Source organism: Prionailurus bengalensis, chromosome C1, assembly GCF_016509475.1.
Source record: "Prionailurus bengalensis isolate Pbe53 chromosome C1, Fcat_Pben_1.1_paternal_pri, whole genome shotgun sequence".
NCBI classification, from domain to species: domain Eukaryota; kingdom Metazoa; phylum Chordata; class Mammalia; order Carnivora; family Felidae; genus Prionailurus; species Prionailurus bengalensis.
This window is the reverse complement of record NC_057345.1, coordinates 216,520,168-216,542,101: the sequence shown is the minus strand read 5'-3', so window position 1 is coordinate 216,542,101 and position 21,934 is coordinate 216,520,168. Positions and strand designations below refer to the sequence as shown.

The 21,934-nt window shown below is 49.2% G+C and overlaps 1 protein-coding gene across 1 annotated transcript in view; it reads right to left on the bottom strand.

The window, feature by feature from the left end:
* Positions 1-18,564, bottom strand: part of TRPM8 (transient receptor potential cation channel subfamily M member 8) — a 73,472-nt gene extending 54,908 nt beyond the window's left edge. The window contains exons 1-5 of the mRNA XM_043578221.1: positions 18,448-18,564; positions 13,098-13,171; positions 7,326-7,482; positions 6,176-6,353; positions 2,621-2,793 (exon numbers count right to left, since the gene is read on the bottom strand). Of these exons, the coding sequence (XP_043434156.1) occupies positions 2,621-2,793; positions 6,176-6,353; positions 7,326-7,482; positions 13,098-13,171; positions 18,448-18,564 (699 nt within the window). The remainder of the gene's footprint in view (positions 1-2,620; positions 2,794-6,175; positions 6,354-7,325; positions 7,483-13,097; positions 13,172-18,447) is intronic.
* Between the last annotated feature and the right edge of the window lie 3,370 nt (positions 18,565-21,934).

Genomic DNA, 21,934 nt, shown 5'->3' with positions numbered 1-21,934 from the left:
AAGTACAAGAAAAATTAAAATCATGTTTAATTCCACAACTCAGTGGTCAGCACCATCAAGACTTTAGGGAACTTCTGTCTTTCCTAGGCACACAGATTAATTTACGTAGCTTTCATAATTTTTTATTTAAAACTGCAAATATTTTCCATACCATCAGAAAACCTTTGGAAGTATTATTTTCCACAATTTTCCTTCATGTTTATAAAGTAATCTACCAGAAGATCCCTCTGATATTGAGATTCCCAGCTCTTTAGGTTTCTGTCAATTCTTGATATCGTCAGAAATATTTTAATCATCTGTTTGTCTAAATATTAAATTCCTAGTGAGATATTTGTAAGTACAGTATGAACAGTTTTCACATGCTTGATATATACTTTGCAATGGTTTTCCAGAAAGGGCACCGATCTGTTCTTTCTCCAGCGATGTATAAGGATCTCACACTTCTGTATGTGTTGGAGACTATAAACATCTTTGAAATTAACCAATAATAGAGTTTTAAAATTTTTTTCTGGGTGAAGCCATCTGGCCCAGAGCAATTTTGGAGCTTTTTACTTCCCTTTAAGCTCGTTCATTGATAATTCATCTAGTCAGATTTTCTAGTTCTTCTTGTTGAAACGGGTTTTGAAAATTATAGTTTTACAGAAAAATATAAATTCCCATGAGATTTTCAAATTTTTTGGCATACAATTATGTTACATCCACACAATTTTTCTCAATATTTGTTATCATGTTCGAATTCTCGGTTTTATTTATTCCTTAAATTAAATTGTTAAAATGATTTCGGGGAATAAAGAATATTTCTATTCTTCCTCTTTTTTCTTTTCTAATTTAGTTCCGATCAAATATTTTTTTTTCTTCCTGCTCCTCTTAAGTTTTGTTAGAGTGTCATTTTTCAAACCCATTAATTTGAACACGATGGTGGTTAAAAGGCCGTGAACCATGTTTCTGCCACTTACTAGCCATGTAAAAAAAGAAAATTTCTTACTTTCTCTATGCCTTAATCTTCTCATCTATAATGAGAAGGTAACAGTAGCGCTTAACTCCTTGTTGAGTTAGTTTCAGTGTTGTGAAGATTATTATTAATATCATTGGATTATTTTCTTTATTTTTGCTAATAAAGGTATAGGACTACGCATTTCACTCTGAGGGCAGCTTTGGCCATATACTGTTAGTCCTTGCATATAATATTTTCATTTCCACTGCTTCCTAAGTGACTTGCAATTATATTTTTTGAAAGCTCATTTTTGACCCAATAGTTATTTAGCAAGGGGTTGCTAGTTTGTTTCTTGCTTCCCAAGTGATTGGAACTCTCTGTTTAATCTTTGCATACTCATGTTACATTATACTTGTTGATAGAGGATGGGCCTCATAAACTTCAGGGAAACACTGAAGTCTTTTGTGGTCGTTGTTCCAATCCAGGGGGATTGGTAGTTGGTACATAAAGTACCTACTTTCTGGGGTTGCTCTTGTGATTTTATGAATTCATATATAGAATGTATCCACCACGACAGTGGTGATTCTCCAACACGAAGCTGATGCCCAGGACAAACATGGCTGAGAGACAAACAACGCGATCTTTCCCACACAGCCTGCCCACTGTCCTCAGAATTCTACCAGGCGACACTCATCCTGAAGTTGGCATTTGATGTGAGACGATTTTGCCTTCCCTGGCTGCGTGTCCAGCAATAACAAATAAAAGCTACCATTGACTTTGCACAGTTATGCCGTCCCATACAAGGTTATTATCATAAAATAATACAAGGTTATTATTATAAAAATTCAAAGAGAACTCGCTCAAGACTATGTAGCTAGAAAAAGTCTACTCTGTGTGCAAAGCCCATCCTCCAGCCACCCCACCAGGCTGCCTCCTGGAAGGTTCTCCGGAATGGCTCCTCGCTTTCCTCGGTCCCTTCTACACCTCAAAAATACAGATGTAATATCATTTAAAGAAAAATGAAAAGAACCAGAGTAATTCTAAAACTCCGCCTAAACTTCTAAGGAGTCCCAAGTGGGAGAAGGTAGAGATTAAATTGGGATTTCTGAACATCTGGCCCAAAGCTTCTAGACAGACATCACCTATTGCTTGAGGAGGCTTGCAACTCACTAGAAACGCTGTTTTCAAAATTCCATGCTTGATACAAAACCTCACAGGTCTACCTTGTATTCAGAACGTGAAATGTGTATTGATTTCTCTCTAAATATGCTCTCAGGAAACTCTGAGGGGAGAACTATTCACAGCCCTCTTAATCCCAAATTAACCAGGGTTCACAGCATTGATTTCAATTCCTGTGAATGTAGCCAAGCAATAAGGGTATGGTGGCCAGAGCTTAAGCCCTCCTGGGACAGACTCAGGTCACAGCTATAAAGAATAAAGAGCCTGACTTTAACACGATATTGCCAGGCAGAAATTTTAATGAACAAAACGCATCCATTGGTAACTCCTTCTCAGGAATTCCTTGATCGTGTCCTCTTTGTTTTTAATTGTCGGTCCCAAGGGTGCTCCTTATAAGGCCGACCTCCCCATAAGCTAGCTCCATCACAGAGCCCCAGTGGGCAGGCCAGAGCCCCAGGCCACGGTCTTTCTCCTGTGTGACCTCACAGACCTCCTCCTGTTCCATACCTCAGCGTCGCAATTCCTGAGGAGGGTGTCCCTGTTGGAGACCATGCCCCAAGCCGCTATGCCAATGGCTACGATGTTCTCCTCTGAATTCCTGCTGATGGTGTTGTCTCTCACCACCTCCCCGATGTACTTCATCAGGCCATAATGGGTGCCTCCAGTGAGAATCCACGCACCTGTCAACGAGGGAAGAGAGCAGATAAATGCTCAGCTGGCTCTGAGTATCGTTCTTGTCCTGTGGCCACACACCCCCAAGGAAGCCTCCACCCTGCGAGCACCAGGGCCCAGCACTGCCACCCACACCTTATAATGGGCCTTGCCAAGGGCTGACCGTATGGAGAAGAAGGAAAAGAGGGTCTGAGGAGGCGTTTCTAGAAGATGCTGCTTTTAAAAAGACACAGATTCTGGGAACCGCTCTAGATCTTAAGCATCAGAGTCTCCGGGGGGAATGCGAGGGGCCGAGGGAATCTGCATCCTTAACCAGCTTCTCAGGTAAATCTTATTATGGATAATAAATGTCGGGCCTGAGCCTGCGAGCAGGTGAGGCAATGCCGCCATGGGAAGCAGAGTTCTCTTCTCTCGGACTCCTACCCCAGTGCTATGAGCCTAGGGCCGACAATTGAGCTTTACTTCATAATTATACAACTTTGCACACTGGTATTTTATGGTTTATATTTGATGATCTTCACAATGTCAAGGGTTTTGCACATTCTTCCTGCTTTGGTTTTTTAAGAAATGCAGAAAATACTTATAAAATATTATTTGGCACAATGATCGAACCTAAAGTCGGAAGTGACCCCGGTCTAACGTGCTAGCCATGAAGGAATCCAGCCTGAGGATGGGCACTGGCATCTCTTGATTAGCTCTGGTGATGGAAGGCTCACTCTGCCCCCAGTTGTTAGAAGGTCCCTTTGTTCACTATTTCTCTCCATTCTCTCTCTTTTTTAATGATTTTTATTTTTGAGAGAGAGAGCGACAGAGACAGAACACGAGCGGGGGAGGGGCAGAGAGAGAAGGAGACAGAATCTGAAGTAGGCTTCATCCAGGCTCTGAGCTGTCCACACAGAGCCTGACACGGCGGTCAAACTCACGAACCGTGAGATCATGAACTGAGCCAGATTCGGACGCTTAACCCACTGAGCCACCCAGGCGTCCCCTGTCTCCGTTCTCTAATTGTACTACTGTCTTTAGCGATAAGGAATGAGTTTAGTCACCTTCCACATAAAAGTCCTTCCCATATTTTTAGGTAAATGCAGCATGGTCCTTAGGACTGTCATACCGGATTCCTGCAGCCACTTCTCAGAGGATGTGAACTCCAGACCCTCGGCACCCAATCTCCTTCCTCGAGACAGATTTTCATCATCAACCTCCCCTTTTCAACCCAGGCAACGGCAAGTGAAGCAGCCTCCACGCGGCCAACGCAGAGGACGAGACTGTCCACGTGCAGCCCAGACCCCCCACCCCTTCACCTCCCTGGATGTTCTCAGGCCAGAGAATTTTGTCCATTTCGGTGCTGTAGTCCCAGCACCTACAACAATTCCTGACACACAGTAGGCGCTCAATAAGTATTCTGAATGAATGACGTGTGTTCAGGACTTAGTAGTAAGGAAAGTGACCTGCTCCATTTCATACCAGAGTAAGCACCTACTGTAGGTCCCCTGGTGGGTCAGGAAATTAAGAACAAATGAGGACAACGGCCCAGTTTCCTCTTGGTGTTGAAAGAAAAACTCTTACCTAAAATAAGACGTGTGGGGGCGCCTGGGTGGCTCAGTGGGTTAAGCATCCCACTCTTGGCTTTGGCTCACGTCATGATCTCCTGGTTTGTGTGTTTGAGCCCCACATTGGGCTCTGCACGGACACACGGAGCCTGCTTGGGATTCTCTCTCTCTCTCTCTCTGTCTCTCTCTCTGCCCCTCCCCTGCTCTTTCTCTCTCTCTGCCCCTCCCCTGGTCATTCTCTCTCTCTCTCTCTCTCTCTCAAAATAAATAAATAAACTTTTAAAAATAAAATAAAAGAAGGTATGTGTCCTTAGCTCTCCCAGTTAACTAATTTTTTTAAATATAGTTTATTGTCAAGTTGGCTAACATACAGCATATACAGTGTGCTCCTGGTTTGGGGGGTAGATTCCCATGATTCATGGCTTCCCTGCAACACCCACTGCTCATCCCAGCAAGTGCCCCCCTCAATGCCCATCCCCCATTTTCCCCTCTGCCCCGCCCCCCCATCAACCCTCAGTTTTAATAAAGAAGTTCCTAAAATATTAGGCTTTGATAAACTGAACCTAATCATGAGGAAGCATCAAATCGAATGACGGAACAGTCTGTAAAAACAACGTGTCTGTGTTCTTCAAAACGTCCTGAAAGACCAAGAAACTCTAGATAACAATTCCAGATGAACAAAAGCCTTTCAGTTTGCTTTGACATGAAAAGCGAAATTCAATGGAGTCCACTGAGGGGGAAAAAAGGTGTTTTCGGTTTTTTTTCTCAAAAGGATAATATTGGAATAATTAATTAAAATCAGGACTGTTTTGTAGATAACAGTATTGGGCAGCTAGCTTCCTCAGGTTTGAAAATTGTACTGGGTTATGGGAGAGAACACCCTTGTTCTTGAGAGATTCGTGCTGACATACTTAGGGGCTAAGGGTCGTGATGCCTGCAATGTACTCGCAAATGATTCTTTAAAAATAATATGTGACTGTTTTGGGGGTTTGTTTTTTTTTAATGCTTATTCTTGAGAGAAAGAGTGAGACAGAGCACTAGCAGGGGAGGAGCAGAGAGGGAGACGCAGAATCCAAAGCAGGCTTCGGACTCTAAGCTGTCAGCACAGAGCCCGAGGCGGGGCTCGAACCCATGAACCGTGAGATCATGACCTGAGCCCAAGTCGGAAGCTTAACCGACCGAGCCACCCAGGTGCCCCTTGTGTGACTGTTTTTGAAAAACCGTATGAAAAATGTGAGAAAATGTTACCAAGTGGTCATTCTAAGGAAAGGATGTACACACATTCATTATGTTATTCTTACAACTCTTCTGTAGGTTTGAAATTTTTCATAATAAAAAGTGAAAAAGAAAGGAGGTACTAAAGCCGCATATTTCACGTAACAAAGCCACAGCTATTTGTCCTGGTCTCAATTAAACACTTACCTGGCGCCAACCACCTGCCAGGCCTTAACCACTAGTCCCAAAAGCGCATCACTGGTCTCAAAATTAAAGAGCAAAGAAATCAAACTTTCCTGTTTGACGCGCCAGAGTGTTCTGGGTAAAATTTTCCATGCAGAAACAACACAATGAAAACCTTAGCTGACTCAAGGAAACAAAAGCACCCACAGGGAAGCCCCTCGGCGCTGTTTGCTTTGGGACCCCCGCCCCCCACCACCTGCCAGAGCCCCCTGTCTGCCCACTCATTTGAGGACCTTGCTTTTAAATAGATCGCGATTGACCGTGTGCTTCTAGAGCCTCTAGGTTCTGCGCATGAGCTGCATTGGGGGATTTCGTTCGGTCGCCCAGCCCAGGGCGGAACCCCAGGACGCGCTGTCCCCGTCCCCGCGCGGGGACCCCGCACCTTTCGACTGCGCGATGTAGATGAGGCGGCTGAAGATCTTGCGCATGCGCGGCTTCAAGGCGAAGTTCTTGGCGCCTCCGGTCACGGAAATGACAAGGTTGGGCGTTTTCAGGTGCCAGTGCTGGGTCAGCAGCTCGTAGAGGGTCTCCGCGTCCGTGTCACAGGACAACCGGATATACTGCGGGGAAGGGGGAAGGCGGCAGGGTCAGCGCACCTGTCGCCACAGCCACCTGCTCCTGTGGGGAGGGGCGAGGCAGCTAAGGGGGCCCCGCGGGGAAGTGGAAGAAAAGCACTAGGCTGGTGTGGGGGGGGGTGCCTAGGGGATGGGGGCGCCACCGAGGGCCCCCCCGGGGCCGGCTGGAGAACCTGGGAATTTATCCCACAAGCTGTGGGGCGCCTGTGAAGCTCTGAAGCAGAGCACGTGGGGTTTACATGTTAGGGAATCTTCCAGCACCAGGGCTGACTGCAGACCACGGGACAAGACTGACACAGGGGAGCCAGCCGTGCGCACACAAGAGCTGGCAGTGACCCATCCTGGAGCAGGGGCCCTGGGGAGAGACAGCAGTGTGGGTCACCTTCCGGGGCTGCGACCACGGGGCTGGGGTGGGGAGGGGGGTTGAGGCATCCAGACCCAGGCTCCAGGCTGCCTACGGAGGGTACTGCCATGGACACAGAAGACCCAAGGTACCACTTTCCGGCCTCAAACCTTGCTGTGACACCCCTGTAAGAGCCTGACATGTGGGTGTGTAGAGGGCCAGGGCACCCTATTCGGGGCCATATGTCTTCTCAAGAATGCCACGCGCTACGCTAAATGAGACAACTCCCCAAAATGGTCACCGGCCTGCAGCAGCAGCGGGGGGGTCCACGTGGATGTTCCGAGGTCGCCTGCCGTGTGCCCCGGGGAAGGGCCTCTGAGGGACAGCCGGTCACCAGCTGAGTTTTCCAGTCGCACATAAGGTGATCACGGCTTTTTGACTTTCACAAGGTTTATCTTTTCCTGCAATCGTTTCGGGATTGACTGCCCGTCCCCTCCTGCCTCCACACTGTTGGACAATTCAAGGTACCTCCAAGGATTGTGTTACAAGGTTACCAGGTGCCTCCCTGGTTGTGTTAGTGTATGAATCAGCTAAAGCAGAGAACCGTCTCTTACCTTCCCCTTCTTCCCCAGAGTCTCAAACTGAATATCCCCAAAGGCGTCCGTTGGAAATTCCTTGGTGTGTTTCTTATAATTCCATTTCTCATTTGGGTTGATCTGGGTGCCTTCCACGTGCTGGCTCTGGGCGTAGCCACACTTACACACGTTTTCCCTGAGCGGAATGATACCGAGAAGGAAGGAACAGATCTCGTTAAGCCCACTGGACGGGGTTCATCGTGTTTTTAGAGGAAACCGCACAAGATTAGCTTGAATAAACGCACAAAGAGATCTGACCGTCGAGTCTTATTTCCAGACTATAGTCATCATCTCGGCTGATTGTTTACAAACCACCTTGCTGCCTTAGTCCTGTCGTCTGCTATCCATCCACCAAAAAGCGGGCTCCGGATCGCGAGCTAGGATAGAGGAGTGCCCTCAGGGAGTTGTCACTGCATAAACAGCCATGAGGTTATTACAGGATTAAGCCTCGGAAGTCTGAAGACCATGACTGACCTTCCTGCGTGGTTCACAACGCGCGGGAGCTCTGAGGCGGGCCTCTGAGGCAGCACCAGACTTTCCGAGGTGAGGTGAGCCCTTCCCCCGGGAGGCAGGGGGCCCCTGGCCGGGGCTCAAAGCGACCCAGAGTTTAGAGAGACCATCCCGTCTATACTGGACGTCACCTGCTTGGGAGACTTTCCCCACTTGGGCTGGACAAGGACAAGCTGAGCAACACATGAACACTGTTGCTTCCCATGAAAAGTGCAAGGGAGCTAACATGTACGTGTTTGCTAAGTGACACGTGTGACCATATGAAGTTGGAGGAGGATGAAAAAAATAGGCAGTAAGAGGTAAAGGATTGAAAGTCCGCCCTGAGTCAGGCCTGGGTCGAGCTCACTGCACCCAGGGAATCACGGGATGGGAAGCCTGCTCTCCGGTTTGGGGGACCTCTCGGGAACAGCCAGCCTGGCTGTGAGGGGCGGCACAGAATAAGCGGACCCCTCCCCTACCCCAGCACAGTCCTTCTCCCCCCCCCCCCTTGCTCGAGAGGGTCAGAAACAGCGGCGCACACTCTGTCGAGGGACTTTCAGGCGGTGGCGGGGCCACACGAGCAAATCAAGGAATAGCAGACGTGGTGACACCAGAAAAAGAAGAAAAAAGCAGTTAAAAAAAAAAATCTATAAGCAAATGCGATGACTACTTGGCTCCTGTAGCCGGGGCTATGTGGCGTCCTGACCACCACGACAAAAATGTCAACGCGGCCAAAGCAACGCTCCCTAGTGAGGCACTGCTCACCCTTCTCCTGCCCCACCCACTGGGCTGCCCCTATTCTTTCTCCCATCAGTCTTTGGACAAGATTCGGGAGGGCACTCGGCATTCAAAGGAGCCACGACCAGTGGAGAAGCGGGACAGAGTTCTGTCCCAAGAGGCTGGAGAGTGGCAAAGGGAGACCCATGTCTGGCCACTGAAATAAGCCAGAGGGGCAGAGCTCTCCTTTTCCAGAGAGGGGAGGAAAGGGATAATGGGGCAAGACAGAGCCACCACCAGTGAGAGGCCAAATGTCCCGATCTGCCCAGGAAAATTCCACTTTATATCTGCTGTTCAAGCCCTGGGAGGGTCAGAGCCTCCATCGTGCTATCAGTGTTCCAAGTCTCAAAGTATGCAGTCACCCTAATCACCAACCTGCTAGAAAAGATGCCCCTCTGGCAGACACGAGCCTGCGACGCCTAGCACATTTGTGCAGCGCACAACCTGGGCAACCATATGTAGTGACTCTGAAGCAAGGATTCCCTGGGCAGGCTGGGTCAGATAAAGGTGTACAAGCCTGAGAAAGCCTGTTAGGGTTTATTTTATATTCTCTTTCTTGGCACATAAGGGCATCCAGCAAATATCCTCCAAACGATGAAGGAATAAATGAGTAAATGGATACATTGATTAGTCTCCTGTAAATCATTTGTATCTTAATCATTCTTCAGTGATTTTTGTAAACTAGGTATTTTTTGCCTTCCGGAAGATGGGCTTAAGCATACATAACTGTCACATGGCTGTCACAGGAGGAAGGGCAATGTTATCAAGGTCTTCCTCACTGATGACTTTATTTAACAGATGGCAAAATGTAGAAATAATTCTAAAAACACTCTGTGGCAGTAGATCCCATTTCAATTGTACAAAATGACAATAGTGGTCTTGTTTTTCTGTGACACCTTCTAAAAGTTTGATGGAGCAGAAACCAGTTTGGGGAGGAGGTTTTATGATCGCTCCAGAAGCAGACAGATTCTAATAGGGACCAAGATTCTACTACCTGGAAGCAATTGGCCTCAACCGTGTGACCTGAAATGAGTCACTCTGCTAATGGAGACCTTCCTGAACTACGGGGAGCCCAGGGTAGCTGCCAAAGCCACACGACAAAGACCGTCCCTAATGAGGAACAGACACATCCCAGCAGGAATCTTCCCACGCTGCTCGAACTCCTAATGGTGATACTTCAGTGCGGTCCCTGCTGGAGAGTGCGCATGTGATGTGGACCCCAGCGAAGCTGTCCCTGTTCCTCAACCCTATCCACGCGGTTGGATTGAGACAAGCCTTTCCTTGGGTTCGGGGTGACATGACTGTTTCCAACTGTAAACCGACCCTTTTAGGTTAAGCTGGCGTGAGTTCCTTGTAACGGAAAGTCTTCCTTACTGTAGAGGATGGAAATTTTCCGTGCTCAAAATATATGTCAGACTTTCAGTATTTTCTTGGGCTGTAAAAATCTAAGTAAAGCCTGGATCCAAAGTCACGCAGCAATGTTGCCTTGGAACAGTTTGGAACAGTTCTCTGGGCATCACGCAGTCGGGCCAAAAAAAAAAGTGAATTGACCCCAGTTTCCTGGGTGCTTTTCTTACTAAGTCCCAGGGCACTTCCTGAGTCAAGGCTGCCCCCCAGTGGTCTCAGAGTCCTCCCCACTAGGGTCCAAGTTGACTTCCTCTCCTTTCCCTTTAGCTGTTACCATCTTGCTATCTGTTGGGGTCTGTCCACACCCACCGAAGGTCAGTGCAGGATCGGGGGGGGGTGGGGAGAAGTCCCTGCCTCACCTGTCCTGGCTACAGCTGAAGACAGACTCTTAAGCCCTTTTCCCTTCCATGGGGAGGTGTGTGCCTCAGGTGACCTTGGCTGAGAGAGTTGTCTGGCTCCATTTTGATGGTCTGCAGGCTGGTGGTGCTCTACGCAGGAATTTGCATGAATTGGTTTACAAATGGAGAGGAGGCCAGAAAGGCATTAGGAGCACAGATACCTGCAGGAGGGATAGGGGTGACGGGGAGGGGGCGTGGGGCAGATGCGAGAACATCAGGACCCTAGTTCTATCTCTAGACCAAGTCTGAAACCTATAGAGCGACTCGGTCAATACGGCAGCCATTAGCCACGCGCGGCGATGTAATTTTATGTTTAAATTAATTAAGATCAAAACTAAAGAAATTCAATTCTTTGATCGTACTGGCCACATTTCAAATGCTCAATAGCCGCCTGTGGCTAGTGACTACCGCATTGGGCAGTGCAGATATAGGGCATTTCTATCGTGGCGGAAAGTTCCGTCGCACAGAGCAGCTACGGAGAAGGTAGAGTTCTTCTTACTTCTACCTAGAATGCAGCATGGCCAAGGCAATGCGAACTGAAGAGAACAAAGCCAGATCGGGGTCTCACAGTCTCGGAAGTGCCAGGAGGCAACCCGGAAGCAGGGCAGCAACATTTCGGAGGGTCCTCAGCAGTGGGTGCGATGGTTGGGGCTCACTCTCCAGTGACTAGTCAAGAAAGTGGAGAGACTTGACCAGTCTGGGCATAGCACATACACGCAACCCCAGGAATTCTCTGGGGAGACTTGGACAGCCTGTGTTAGTTTGAGGGGGGAGCAAGCAAATTCAGGATATCAATACCAATAGTCCCTTCATTTGGTTCCCTGTCCAATGGGTAATTTGGATGACACAGAGTATTCCCACCATCTATGGAGAGATGGGGAAGTTCAAAGAGTATAGGGTCTTGACCTCGGTCTACAACCTTGTGCCCTTAGGAGAAGGGAATCAGAATACCCTGAGGCGTTCTGGTCTTCAGCTTGTGTTGCTGAAGGTGGGGACTGCTCCCCTTTGTTTCCTGCAAGATTCAAGCTGTCATCAAGCACTCTAACGTAGGCAACTACAGGTTTCTCCATGTGACATCCATTTCCTGGTCTGCTGGTAGGAACACCCTGATTTTCCTTTGAAGAACCATCCCTCTCCACCCTGGGTCCATGTGGACACGATACCCAAGCCTGGCCCAAGCCTGGCTCTGTCTGAGCCAGTGTCGGTCTTAGAAAGGTGGGGGCAGGGGATAAAAAGAACACACAAGCTAGGAATCAGAAATCCTGGGTTCAGTCCTTCATCCATCTCCCACTGGCCATAGGACCTTGGGCAAAATACTGAAGTCTCGGGGTTCATGTGCCTTGCCTGTCAAATGATAGCAAGCCACCTTGAAGGGGCGGGGCAGGGGGGGTTGTAGAATTAGCGATCAAGTATGTTAAGTCTTTGTGATATAGCAAGTTCCCAATAAATATTTGTTGAGTGAATGAATGAATCCAAATTGTATTTTCTACCCATCAAACAAATATATTAACAGCAAAATCTTTCATTGAAACATTCAGGGAATAAAGAGCTGACTCACGAGGTTTACATCCCATCAAAATGACTCACGAGGAATACGTTTACACCAGTGGCAAAACAGAGATTCTTAGTTTTTCTGATGTTCCTTTTCTCATTCACACGAAGCAAGAAAACACATTTATGAAGAACCTTTTATGCCCTGAGGCATCACAGCATTGAATCCTTTATGCGTCACAGCATTGAATCCTTACCCCAACCCATGAGGAATTCTTTGCTAGCGTTTTAGCATCAGAGAATTCGGGGCAGAGAAAAGGATAATTGGCTCAAGGTCACGCGGTGAGCAGGCAGCCGAGCCAAGGTGGGATGCGGGGCTGGTTCCAACGAACCTGCTTTTACTTGCTCTTACATCCTTCCTCTGTTCGCTGTCTCTGTTCCGCAGAAGGTCAGTGCTTTAATTATAAACGACAGCAGCAACTCTCTAACCAATGAAGAGTTAGATTCTTTCTTCTCTCGGCAGCGGGCAACAGAGGAAAGGCAGAGGGACAGGATGAGAGGTGGGCGGCACGAAAAATGTCTCTTTGGGTCCGGGCGCATCTTCTATGGGAAAGATCAGGGGTCCGCTCATTCACTCCCTCCCTCATTAGCTACATTCATCGAGGACCTCCTCCTGCATTCAGAGCCGCTGGGGGCTGCTCCCCGTGTTTGGAAACCCAGCCTTGATGGTACAAAACACTCAAGACTCGGAGCAGATGAACCCCCGATTGGATGGGAAGGCCCTACGTCAACAGCCTCATGGAGGAGTCGATCGGATGGCCACGTGTGCTCGTGCCCGGGGTCACCTGCCAACAGCTACAACACAACAGCCTTCATTGCTGCGGCCACTCAGGTGGGCTCCCAGGCTCATGGGAACACCGAAGGGGGCGACAGCCTCTCTTACAGCCTCTACCAACTATTGCCAAAGCTAAAAATACAAAACGAAATGCTACCGCCCTTGGGGACCCGCTCGAGGGACCAAGCGCGAGCTACTTGCCAAATTCTTCCTGCTCGCACACCATTTCTGAGAATCGCAAGATGAAAACAACTTTAATAATGAACTAGTGAGCATTTGTTTGTTTGTCGTAATGGTTGTTAATAATTTATTTTCCAACCCGGAAGCAAAAACGGAGGGGAAATAGATACTTACGTGGCTTTGGAATCTTTGGTAAAGAAGACACATTCCCGTTTCTTAAAATTTGCTTGAATAAAATTCACCAAGTCCTTTGGAGAAAGAACGTTGGGCAGCATATCACTCATTTATTCGAACACACTGCTGTTATTAACAAATACGAAAGATGATCTAAACCTACTTCAAAGGCTTTAAGAATTTACCACGTATTCATAGCACCCAGTGTCCATCCATGTTCTTAGAGTACACGACGGTTTTTAAAAGAGGCATACATTTAAATTTTATAACTAAATGCGAATTTTTCTAAAAGTCAACTTGGAGTTATCTTGTAATAAATGTCATGATACACATACAAATTATGTTTTCCCGTCTCTAGGACTACCAAGGGAATGTATGCATTTGTCGATAGTTTACCATAAATAATGTATCAAAGCAAATTCTCTGTCCTCTTACACTTGCTTTTCTAAAGAAGACATATTTCAGAGATTCCTTCTGGGCTTGTATTTTCTCCCCCATGGGCAAGGTGGTAAGGCATATCCGGAACCTCATTCTGAGAAACAACCACAATTTTTTATACACCCAAAGCTTCCCTTTAGATGGGAAAGCAAACTATATGGAAAGAGATGAAAAATACATTGGAAAACACTGTACTCCTGGGGCACCTGGGTGGCTCAGTCGGTGAAGCGTCCGACTTCGGCTCAGGTCATGATCTCATGGTTCCTGAGCCCGAGCCCTGCGTCGGGCTCTGTGCTGATGGCTCAGCACTTTGGATTCACTGTCTGCCTCTTTCTGCCCCTTCCCCATTCACACTCTGTCTCTCTCTCTCTCTCTCTCTCAAGAATAAACATTAAAAAAAATTTTTTTTTATGGGAATGCAAGCTGGTGCAGCCACTCTGGAAAACAGAATGGAGGTTCCTCAAAAAAAAAAAAAAAAAAACTAAAAATAGAACTACCCTACGACCCAGCAATTGCACTACTAGGCATTTATCCACGGGATATGGGTGTGCTGTTTCGAAGGGACACATGCACCCCATGTTTATAGCAGCACTATCAACAATAGCCAAAGTATGGAGGGAACCCAAATGTCCATCGATGGATGAATGGATAAAGAAGATGTGGAATATAGATACAATGGAGTATTACTCGGCAATCAAAAAGAATGAAATCTTGCCATTGGCGACCACGTGGATGGAACTAGAGGGTATTATGCTAAGTGAAATTAGTCAGAGAAAGACAAATATCATATGACTTCACTCTTATGAGGACTTTAAGAGACAAAACAGATGAACCTAAGGGAAGGGAAGCAAAAATAATATAAAAACAGGGAGGGGGACAAAGCAGAAGAGACTCATAAATATGCAGAACAAACTGAGGGTTACTAGAGGGGTGGGGGGGGGGGATGGGCTAAATGGGTCAGGGGGCACTAAGGAATCCACTCCTGAAATCATTGTTGCACCTAATTTGGATGTAAATTTTAAAAAATAATGGGGCGCCTGGGTGGCGCAGTGGTTAAGCGTCCGACTTCAGCCAGGTCACGATCTCGCGGTCCGTGAGTTCGAGCCCCGCGTCAGGCTCTGGGCTGATGGCTCGGAGCCTGGAGCCTGTTTCCGATTCTGTGTCTCCCTCTCTCTCTGCCCCTCCCCCATTCATGCTCTGTCTCTCTCTGTCCCGAAAATAAATAAATGTTGAAAAAAAAAATTTTTTAATAAAAAATAAAAATAAAAAATAAAATTAAAAAAAGTTTTTTGATAAACATTAAATAAATAAATAATTTTAAAAATTTTAAAAAGAAGAAACCACTACACTCTTCAAGTGGAAGGACAGAATTGCAACATACGCAATTGATAGAGAGACTATCTAAAGGACTTCAAATCTGGAACAGGACAGACAACCTACGAGGAAAATGGCAAAAGCTGTGAGCACAGACCGAATAAAAAAGGACGCACGGATAACCCGTGCACGTGTGAAGAGAGGCTCACCGGCATCGGTCATGAGGCGAACGTGAAGCGAAACCACCGTGACTTCTCACTTCCCCGGGAAACCAGGTTGGAAAAATCAAAAAGGCAACTGACGCGCGGAGAGTGATGAAGGGGAAGGCAGTGGGGCCTCGCGCCCCCTAGGGGTGGGTGAGCACATTGGCGCGACCACTCTGGAAAATGGTCTACCGTGGCCAGCAAATCACGCGCCTAGAAAGCGCCCCCGGTTGGAGAGAGAGGTAGGTCTGTCCCACGAAACGTGAGCCCACAGGCTGAGAATGCCTGGCCACGGTGGTCAGCCTTCCGGGGGGGGGGGGGGGGCTGTCTTGCCCTGGGGAGGTGGGGCCGGCAGTCCAAACCCTCAGGTTTGGGTGCAGGGAGCAGAATGCTGGCCGGTGCAGTTCTCAGACAATGTGGTGCAAGTCTGGCTTCCCAAGTCAGGCTGCTGGCACCAAAGCCACCCGTGACTCCTCATCCCCGACGGGGCGGCCACCAGCTGAGCACGCATGGGGGGGACAGGCAGCGTCTTGGCATGAAGTCCACGGTGCGCGCAGCAGTCGGCCCCCTTGCTCCCTTCTGAGACATCAGAGAAACAGGGACCACACGCCTCCTCTTCCTGGCCCTTCGAACGAAAGTTATCCCACAAACCCCAGGTCTTAAACCAGACCTCGTGATGGGGAGGTGTCTACCCTTCACCGACCCAGCTTCACCCTAAGAACGTTTCCCAGGGAGCCCCAGCTCACACACCCCAAAATGTTCACGTGGCATTGCTCCTAATAGCAAAATGCAGAAACCCAAACGTTCCCCGTAGGCCGCATGAACACAATGGATCGTTGGACGGCAGTGAAAGGAATCGACACAGATGAATCTCGAAAATACAATGAGGAAGAAAAAAACAAGTTTCCCCCAAGAATACTTGTAGAATTTCATATATGTCAGCAACAGATAAAAGTAAATAATACATTGTTTAGGGATATATATATATATATATATAGGAAGGAAGGAATGGATCATAGAAAATTCAGGATTGCAGTCACCTCTGGCAGGAGAGAGGGGACAACATGGGGGGCAGGTGGGGGCCCTCCAAAGTCCTGGTGATACTCTGTTCCCTAAGCTGGTGGCCGGCACAAGAGTGTTCATTTTATTACTCTTCCTTAAGCTGGAAATTTACACTTACACATTCTTGTCCACAGACACTAAAAATACGGAAAGCAACGATGATTTCCTACCCTCATCTGAATGCATCATTTTTGAAAGCCTTTGATGCCCTTCCTCCCTGATAATATTTTCTAACCTCTTAAACTAATTCTGAATCTGCTTAACCACAAACGAAGAAGATTCAACAGATGTAGAAGCCAGCGAAATCAGTGGTCGTGGAGGGGCAGTGGTGTGAGCACGGCTCTGTTGCTAAAAATTCCCTCTGTTGCTAAAAATGCACTTTGCAGAAGGGTGTGTTCCTTTATTTTAATGTTTGTTTATTTTTGAGAGAGAGAGAGAGAGCACAAGTGGGGGAGGGACAGAGAGAGAGAGAGAGGGAGACACAGAATCCGAAGCAGGCTCCAGGCTCCGAGCTGTCGGCACAGAGCCCAACAAGGGGCTCAAACCGAGCGAAGTTGGCTGCTTAACCAACTGAGCCACCCGAGTGCCCCCAAAAGTGTGTGCTCTTGAGGGGCGCAAACAGGGCTTTCTAGAACTGAGTCGTCCTTGGGTGGTCTCAGAAGTCCTACCCAGGGGGCTGCCAGCACTGCTGAAGGCGTGACCAGAAAAGCCGTCCAGAAATCCCTTGGGAGCCATGGAGTGACCTTGTCCCATTGTCAGCCTTGGTCCGTCGCCCAGAGGCATCAAAGCCCCATCCAAACCCAGCGTGAGATGGGTAACGGCCTTCCCCGCCTTCCCCGCCTTCCCCGGAGGTCTCTCATTGCCTGAGGCTGGGGGACAGGCCCCCTCGTCTTTGCCCACCGTTTGTTTCTGCAGGGCCAGGGCTAAGGTGAGGCCAGGGGCTAAATGTAGGGGGCGCGGGGGCGGGCTCTGGGTCGGGGATGGACAAGTGCAGGAGGAGTGCCTGAGAACCAGCACTGCCTTAAATACGCGGGGGCGGGGGGATGGGTGTTTTTGCCCCCTTGTTTGTTTGTTCAGAGCTCCCTGGTAGCTCACAAAGCCAGCCCCGTGTAACCACCGGTCAGACCCGCACACTGATGGGCCCGGCACCGGAGCACCCTTCCCCATGCCTCTTCCGTCCTCTTTCCCACGGCAAGCCACCATCCTGACTTCCAACATCCCAGTCCAGGGGGACCGTTGGTACCAGACTGCGGTGTCGTCTTTATTTCCGGACCAGCGAGCACATTCGATCTGCCCGGAGGGTGGGCACGAAGCCAGTGGAACCTGCCCCAGCAGGAGCACAGGGGACAGCGCAGAAGGGCCCCTGCTGGTCCCAGGAAGCAAGGACTGGCGAGTCCCTAGGACCTCAGGACAGCGTGGACGCGGGGTTAGAACGGGAGACGCGGGTGCCCCGGACACCAGCTAGAAGCTGTTGCAAGAACAAATGAGAACCGAACAGAGATGCAGCCGTGGACTTGAAAGGAAGGACTTAGATTCGAGAGTCGTTTCTGGCGAACCCACAGGATTGGAAGCAGAAACACCGAGGATGAAACGAGGGTTAACAGGGCAGCATCGTAAATGTCAGGAGCGTCCATTAACAAAGGCATCTTTTCCCAACTTATTAAGGTTACCACCTTTCAAATAAGGACTCTGGAGGAGCATCTGGGTGGCTCAGTCAGCTGAGCGTCCGACTTAGACTCAGGTCATGATGTCACCGTTTGTGAGTTTGAGCCCCAAATCAGGCTCAAGGCTGCCAGCAGAGAGCCCGCTTGGGATCCTCTGTCCCCTTCTCTCTCTGCCCCTTCCCGACTGGGACTTGTGCAAGCTCTCTCTCTCTCTCTCTCTTTCTCGCAAAAATAAACATTTAAAAAATAAAATAAAATAGGGGCGCCTGGGTGGCTCAGTCGGTTGAGTGGCCGACTTCGGCTCAGGTCACGATCTCGCGGTTCGTGAGTTCGAGCCCCGCGTCGGGCTCTGTGCCGACAACTCAGAGCCTGGAGGCTGCTTCGGATCCTGTGTCTCCCTCTCTCTCTGCCCTTCCCCTGCTTATGCTCTGTCTCTCTCCGTCTCTCAAAAATAAATAAATGTTGAAAAAGACTTATTTTAATACAATAAAATAAGATGATGCAAAAACAGCACAAAAGAGAAAATGCTTCCATGTTTGACAAAACATAACCCACAGAACAACGTACTATACGTTGAGGTAGGGTCTTTTCAAAGAAGGAGTACGGGTCCCCAAATAACATAATGACCAAAGCGACGCCTTCAGACGGCCCAGCACCGCCTGGACTCACGCTTTCGCTGTAGGACACGTCCGTGCTGCGGGACGTGCTGGAGTACAGGGTCCGGGTACTGTCCAGCAGGCCGTTCCTTCTGTTCCTCATGCTGAGCCTGGCACCCTCGAAGGACATCTTTTCTGTGAACAGGGCGGGGACGGGGTTTAGCTTGAGTCGCAAACAGCAAAAGGACTTCACAGAAAGCCTTGTCACAGGCCCTTTTGCAGAGGGCCCCTTGCTCTGCCCCAGGTCCCCCACCGGTCACTGCACCCCCGCCCTGCTCTTCTGGCCTCATCCCCCCTCACCCCTCCAGGACCTGCTTGATTTCCTGTCCTCACGGCCCCTCCGGCCTGGGGCAGGGCCCCCCTGGATGCTGCTCTCTGAGGCGGGGCCCCGCATCACAGACCACCACACTTGGGAGGTTCGCAGTGGCTGCTTCCAAGTTAGGGGCTTTGTAGTAAAACCATAAAGAACAAACCGTAACAATGGCTTGTGTCAGCCGGAGGAGGGGGCCAGACTTTGAGAAGGATCCTGGCCTTGATCCTCCCCGTGGTAGCAGGGGCCGAGGGCCTGTGTGTCTAAGGTGGCTCTGGGACTCGGGGCCGGCACTTGGGCCCCAGGGATACCTGGCAATTCCCTCTCTGGCCTGGGTGCAGGCCGTCAGCCCAGGGGACCGAGAAGCCTCAGCCGCCTTGCGGAGGATTCCGGGGCCGCCCCGGCTCTCCTGATGCCCAGACGCCCCCATCCCCACCTGAGGGGACTGCCTCGGACCCATGGGGAGGATTCCGGGGCCGCCCCTGCTCTCCTTACTCCCAAACCCCCTCATCAGACCTTCAGGGCCTCCCTCAGACCCGGAGCCCAGGTTGCAGACAAAAACACCCACGGCTACTCCCTCCACTTCCCTGCGTTGTCTGGCAGACACAGTAAACACATTTCTAGAATGAAAGCATCATCCTTCCCCGTCTCCCTGAGTGTCCTCCTCCGGCACGAAGCTGCCACCCATGATGGCCACACCACATCCAGGGGCAAGTCCCACCTCCTCCCCGGTCGCTAGCCTCTCCAGGAGCCCACAGCTGCTCCCGGGGCCCCACCCTCTGTCTGGAGCCTTCTTCCGCAGACCCTCTCTGTCTGTCTGTCTGTCTGCTCAACCTTGGGGCCTCACGTCTGCACCACTTCTGTGGGGAGGTGCCGTGTGACCCCCAGGCAGAGGCACGCCCCAGTGACTCCTGTAGCACCCCTACTCCCCACCCAGCTGCCGGAACCCCTGACTCGTTTAACGATCTGTTTGGCTCCTGGACCAGATCTGTCTTGTTCAGCATTGTATGCCCAGGACCCGGCAAGGCACACAGAGGTGATCTGTACAAATATGTATTGAGCGAAAAATTTAAACGAATAAATACCCCCTGCTGACCCCTAAATCCTCCTCCTGCTTTTGCACAGCCTTCCCTGGGTGTGGAAAGGTCCGGACCCACCGCCCAGCCAGTGTTCCTGCTGTCTCCGGCCCAACGGCCCCTCCCAGGCAGCCTCAGAAGGCTCCCACCCCGCAGAGACTGGAAGCTTCTTTGAAACCCACTCAGAACAGCTGGTCCAGGCTGTTTAAAGCAATGAGTGCTTCTTTTACTTCTCTCCCCAGACATTTGAAAGAGAGCCTCGGCGTATTAATTGGTACTTTACATACATTATCGTAAAACCACAGATCAATCCTGCCAGGTATTTACTGTGATCCCCATACAGCAAATTGCTTCTAAGTGGGGCACCAATGGTCAAGAAATGATTTCATTTGCCCCACAATGAAAAACTGCTTTTTTTTTTTTTTTCTGCAATGGGAAAAGGTGTTTTTTTGCTTTTTAATCACATTCCGGTCAAACAAGACACAGGCAAGTCACGGAAGACGTGCAGGGGGCGGCCCTGTCCTGGCACGTCCAATGCCTACATGAGATATTTGTTTCCACCTGCTCTTCTGAGGTGAGCTGATGCTCAAGTCGATTGCTTATGAGTTTTAGGCCTTCTTCACGACATCTTATGTCCCAGGCGCTCTGGGTGATCATCCTGAACGGGGTCAGGGGTTAGGGCGTGGGGGAGAGAGGAGCCAGGCATTAGCAGAAGGGGCTATAGGGCAGAGGGCCACAGGGAAAGGGCAGAAGAGACACCCCGGGGGGAGAGCCTGGAGACTGAAAGAAGGGTATCCAAGGCCCCCACGCCCAGGAACCCCGGGAAAGGGCGAGTGAACTGGGTAGGCTGACAGCCAGGAGGGGAGGAAGGAAGAAAAGTCACACCAGGGAGAAACCAGCCGATGCACTGGTGCTATGGAAAATAGGCTTGTATCACCAGGCCGGACAATAGAAAATCCGGTAGAAAAAAATGGGCTAAGGGCTGAAATCCAAATCCATCAAAGAGGGAGCACAAATTGCTAAAAAACGTGAAAACAGACTAATCTTCCTTTCTCATAAAAGCCATAAAAGGCCCATAACAATGAAACTCCACAAGGAGGTGTTTTCAGATGATAATATTTGATGGTGGGAGGATGGTGATGAGACAGACAATTCCAGACGACTGGGTGGGGTGAAAACCCTTTTATGGCCTTCAAAGCATCTTGGCAGTAAAGTAGCAAGGCATTTAAATACTGTCACCCCAGGGAACCAGCTTTGGAGACCCTAGATAAAAGGAAGAGTCAGAAACACAAAAAGTTGTACTGAAAAGCTGTTGATCTCGGAGTTCTCTCTAATAGGGGCAATCAGAAACAACCTAAATTTCCATTCATAGAACATTCCACCCAAAAAAAGTAAAAAGGTGGTGCCGTTAAGGGGGTATAATTTAATGACATGGAGAAATTATTATGATTTGTTCCAAATAGGGGGAAAGAAAGAAAGAAAGAAAGAAAGAAAGCAAGCAGGCGGCAAGGAATCTTGGTAGTTAAGAGACACAGCTTCACGGACCGGCTCTCAGATGAACCACCAGGCCGCAGACCTTGAGTGGGTCCTTCACCTTCCTGGTCTCCTTATGAAAGCGGAGGACCTGCAGGAAAGGCACCTGCAGGAAAGGCATCTGCCTCCGTAGGGAATGTAAATGCCTTACAGATGATGTGTAGAAGGCACCCGAGAGTAAATACACTGAAATGCTAATCACTATATGCTAACGTGGGGGGAGGGTAGGATAGAGAGTCATTCGTTTCATTTTTTTTTTTTACTTTTTATATTTACCAAAAGTAAATACATTGCTTGTGCCGTCTTCAAAATACACTTAATAAACAGGATAAGCCACGAGAGGCTGGGCAAGGGGAAGATAAGCAGTGGCCATAACAATGGCAGTTTCAGCGATGGGGGTTGAGAGAGCATGTAGACACCGGTGGAGACAACCGGTGTGGACCTCCCCTCCAGAGGAGCAAATGGGAGGGGGGGGGGGCGGTGATGGCTGACTTGGGTCCTGTTTCAATCTCTCAGAAGAAAACTAGCAGACAGGGGGCAGGTATGATAACTGCGAGAATAAGGGCGTGAAGAAGGAGGGC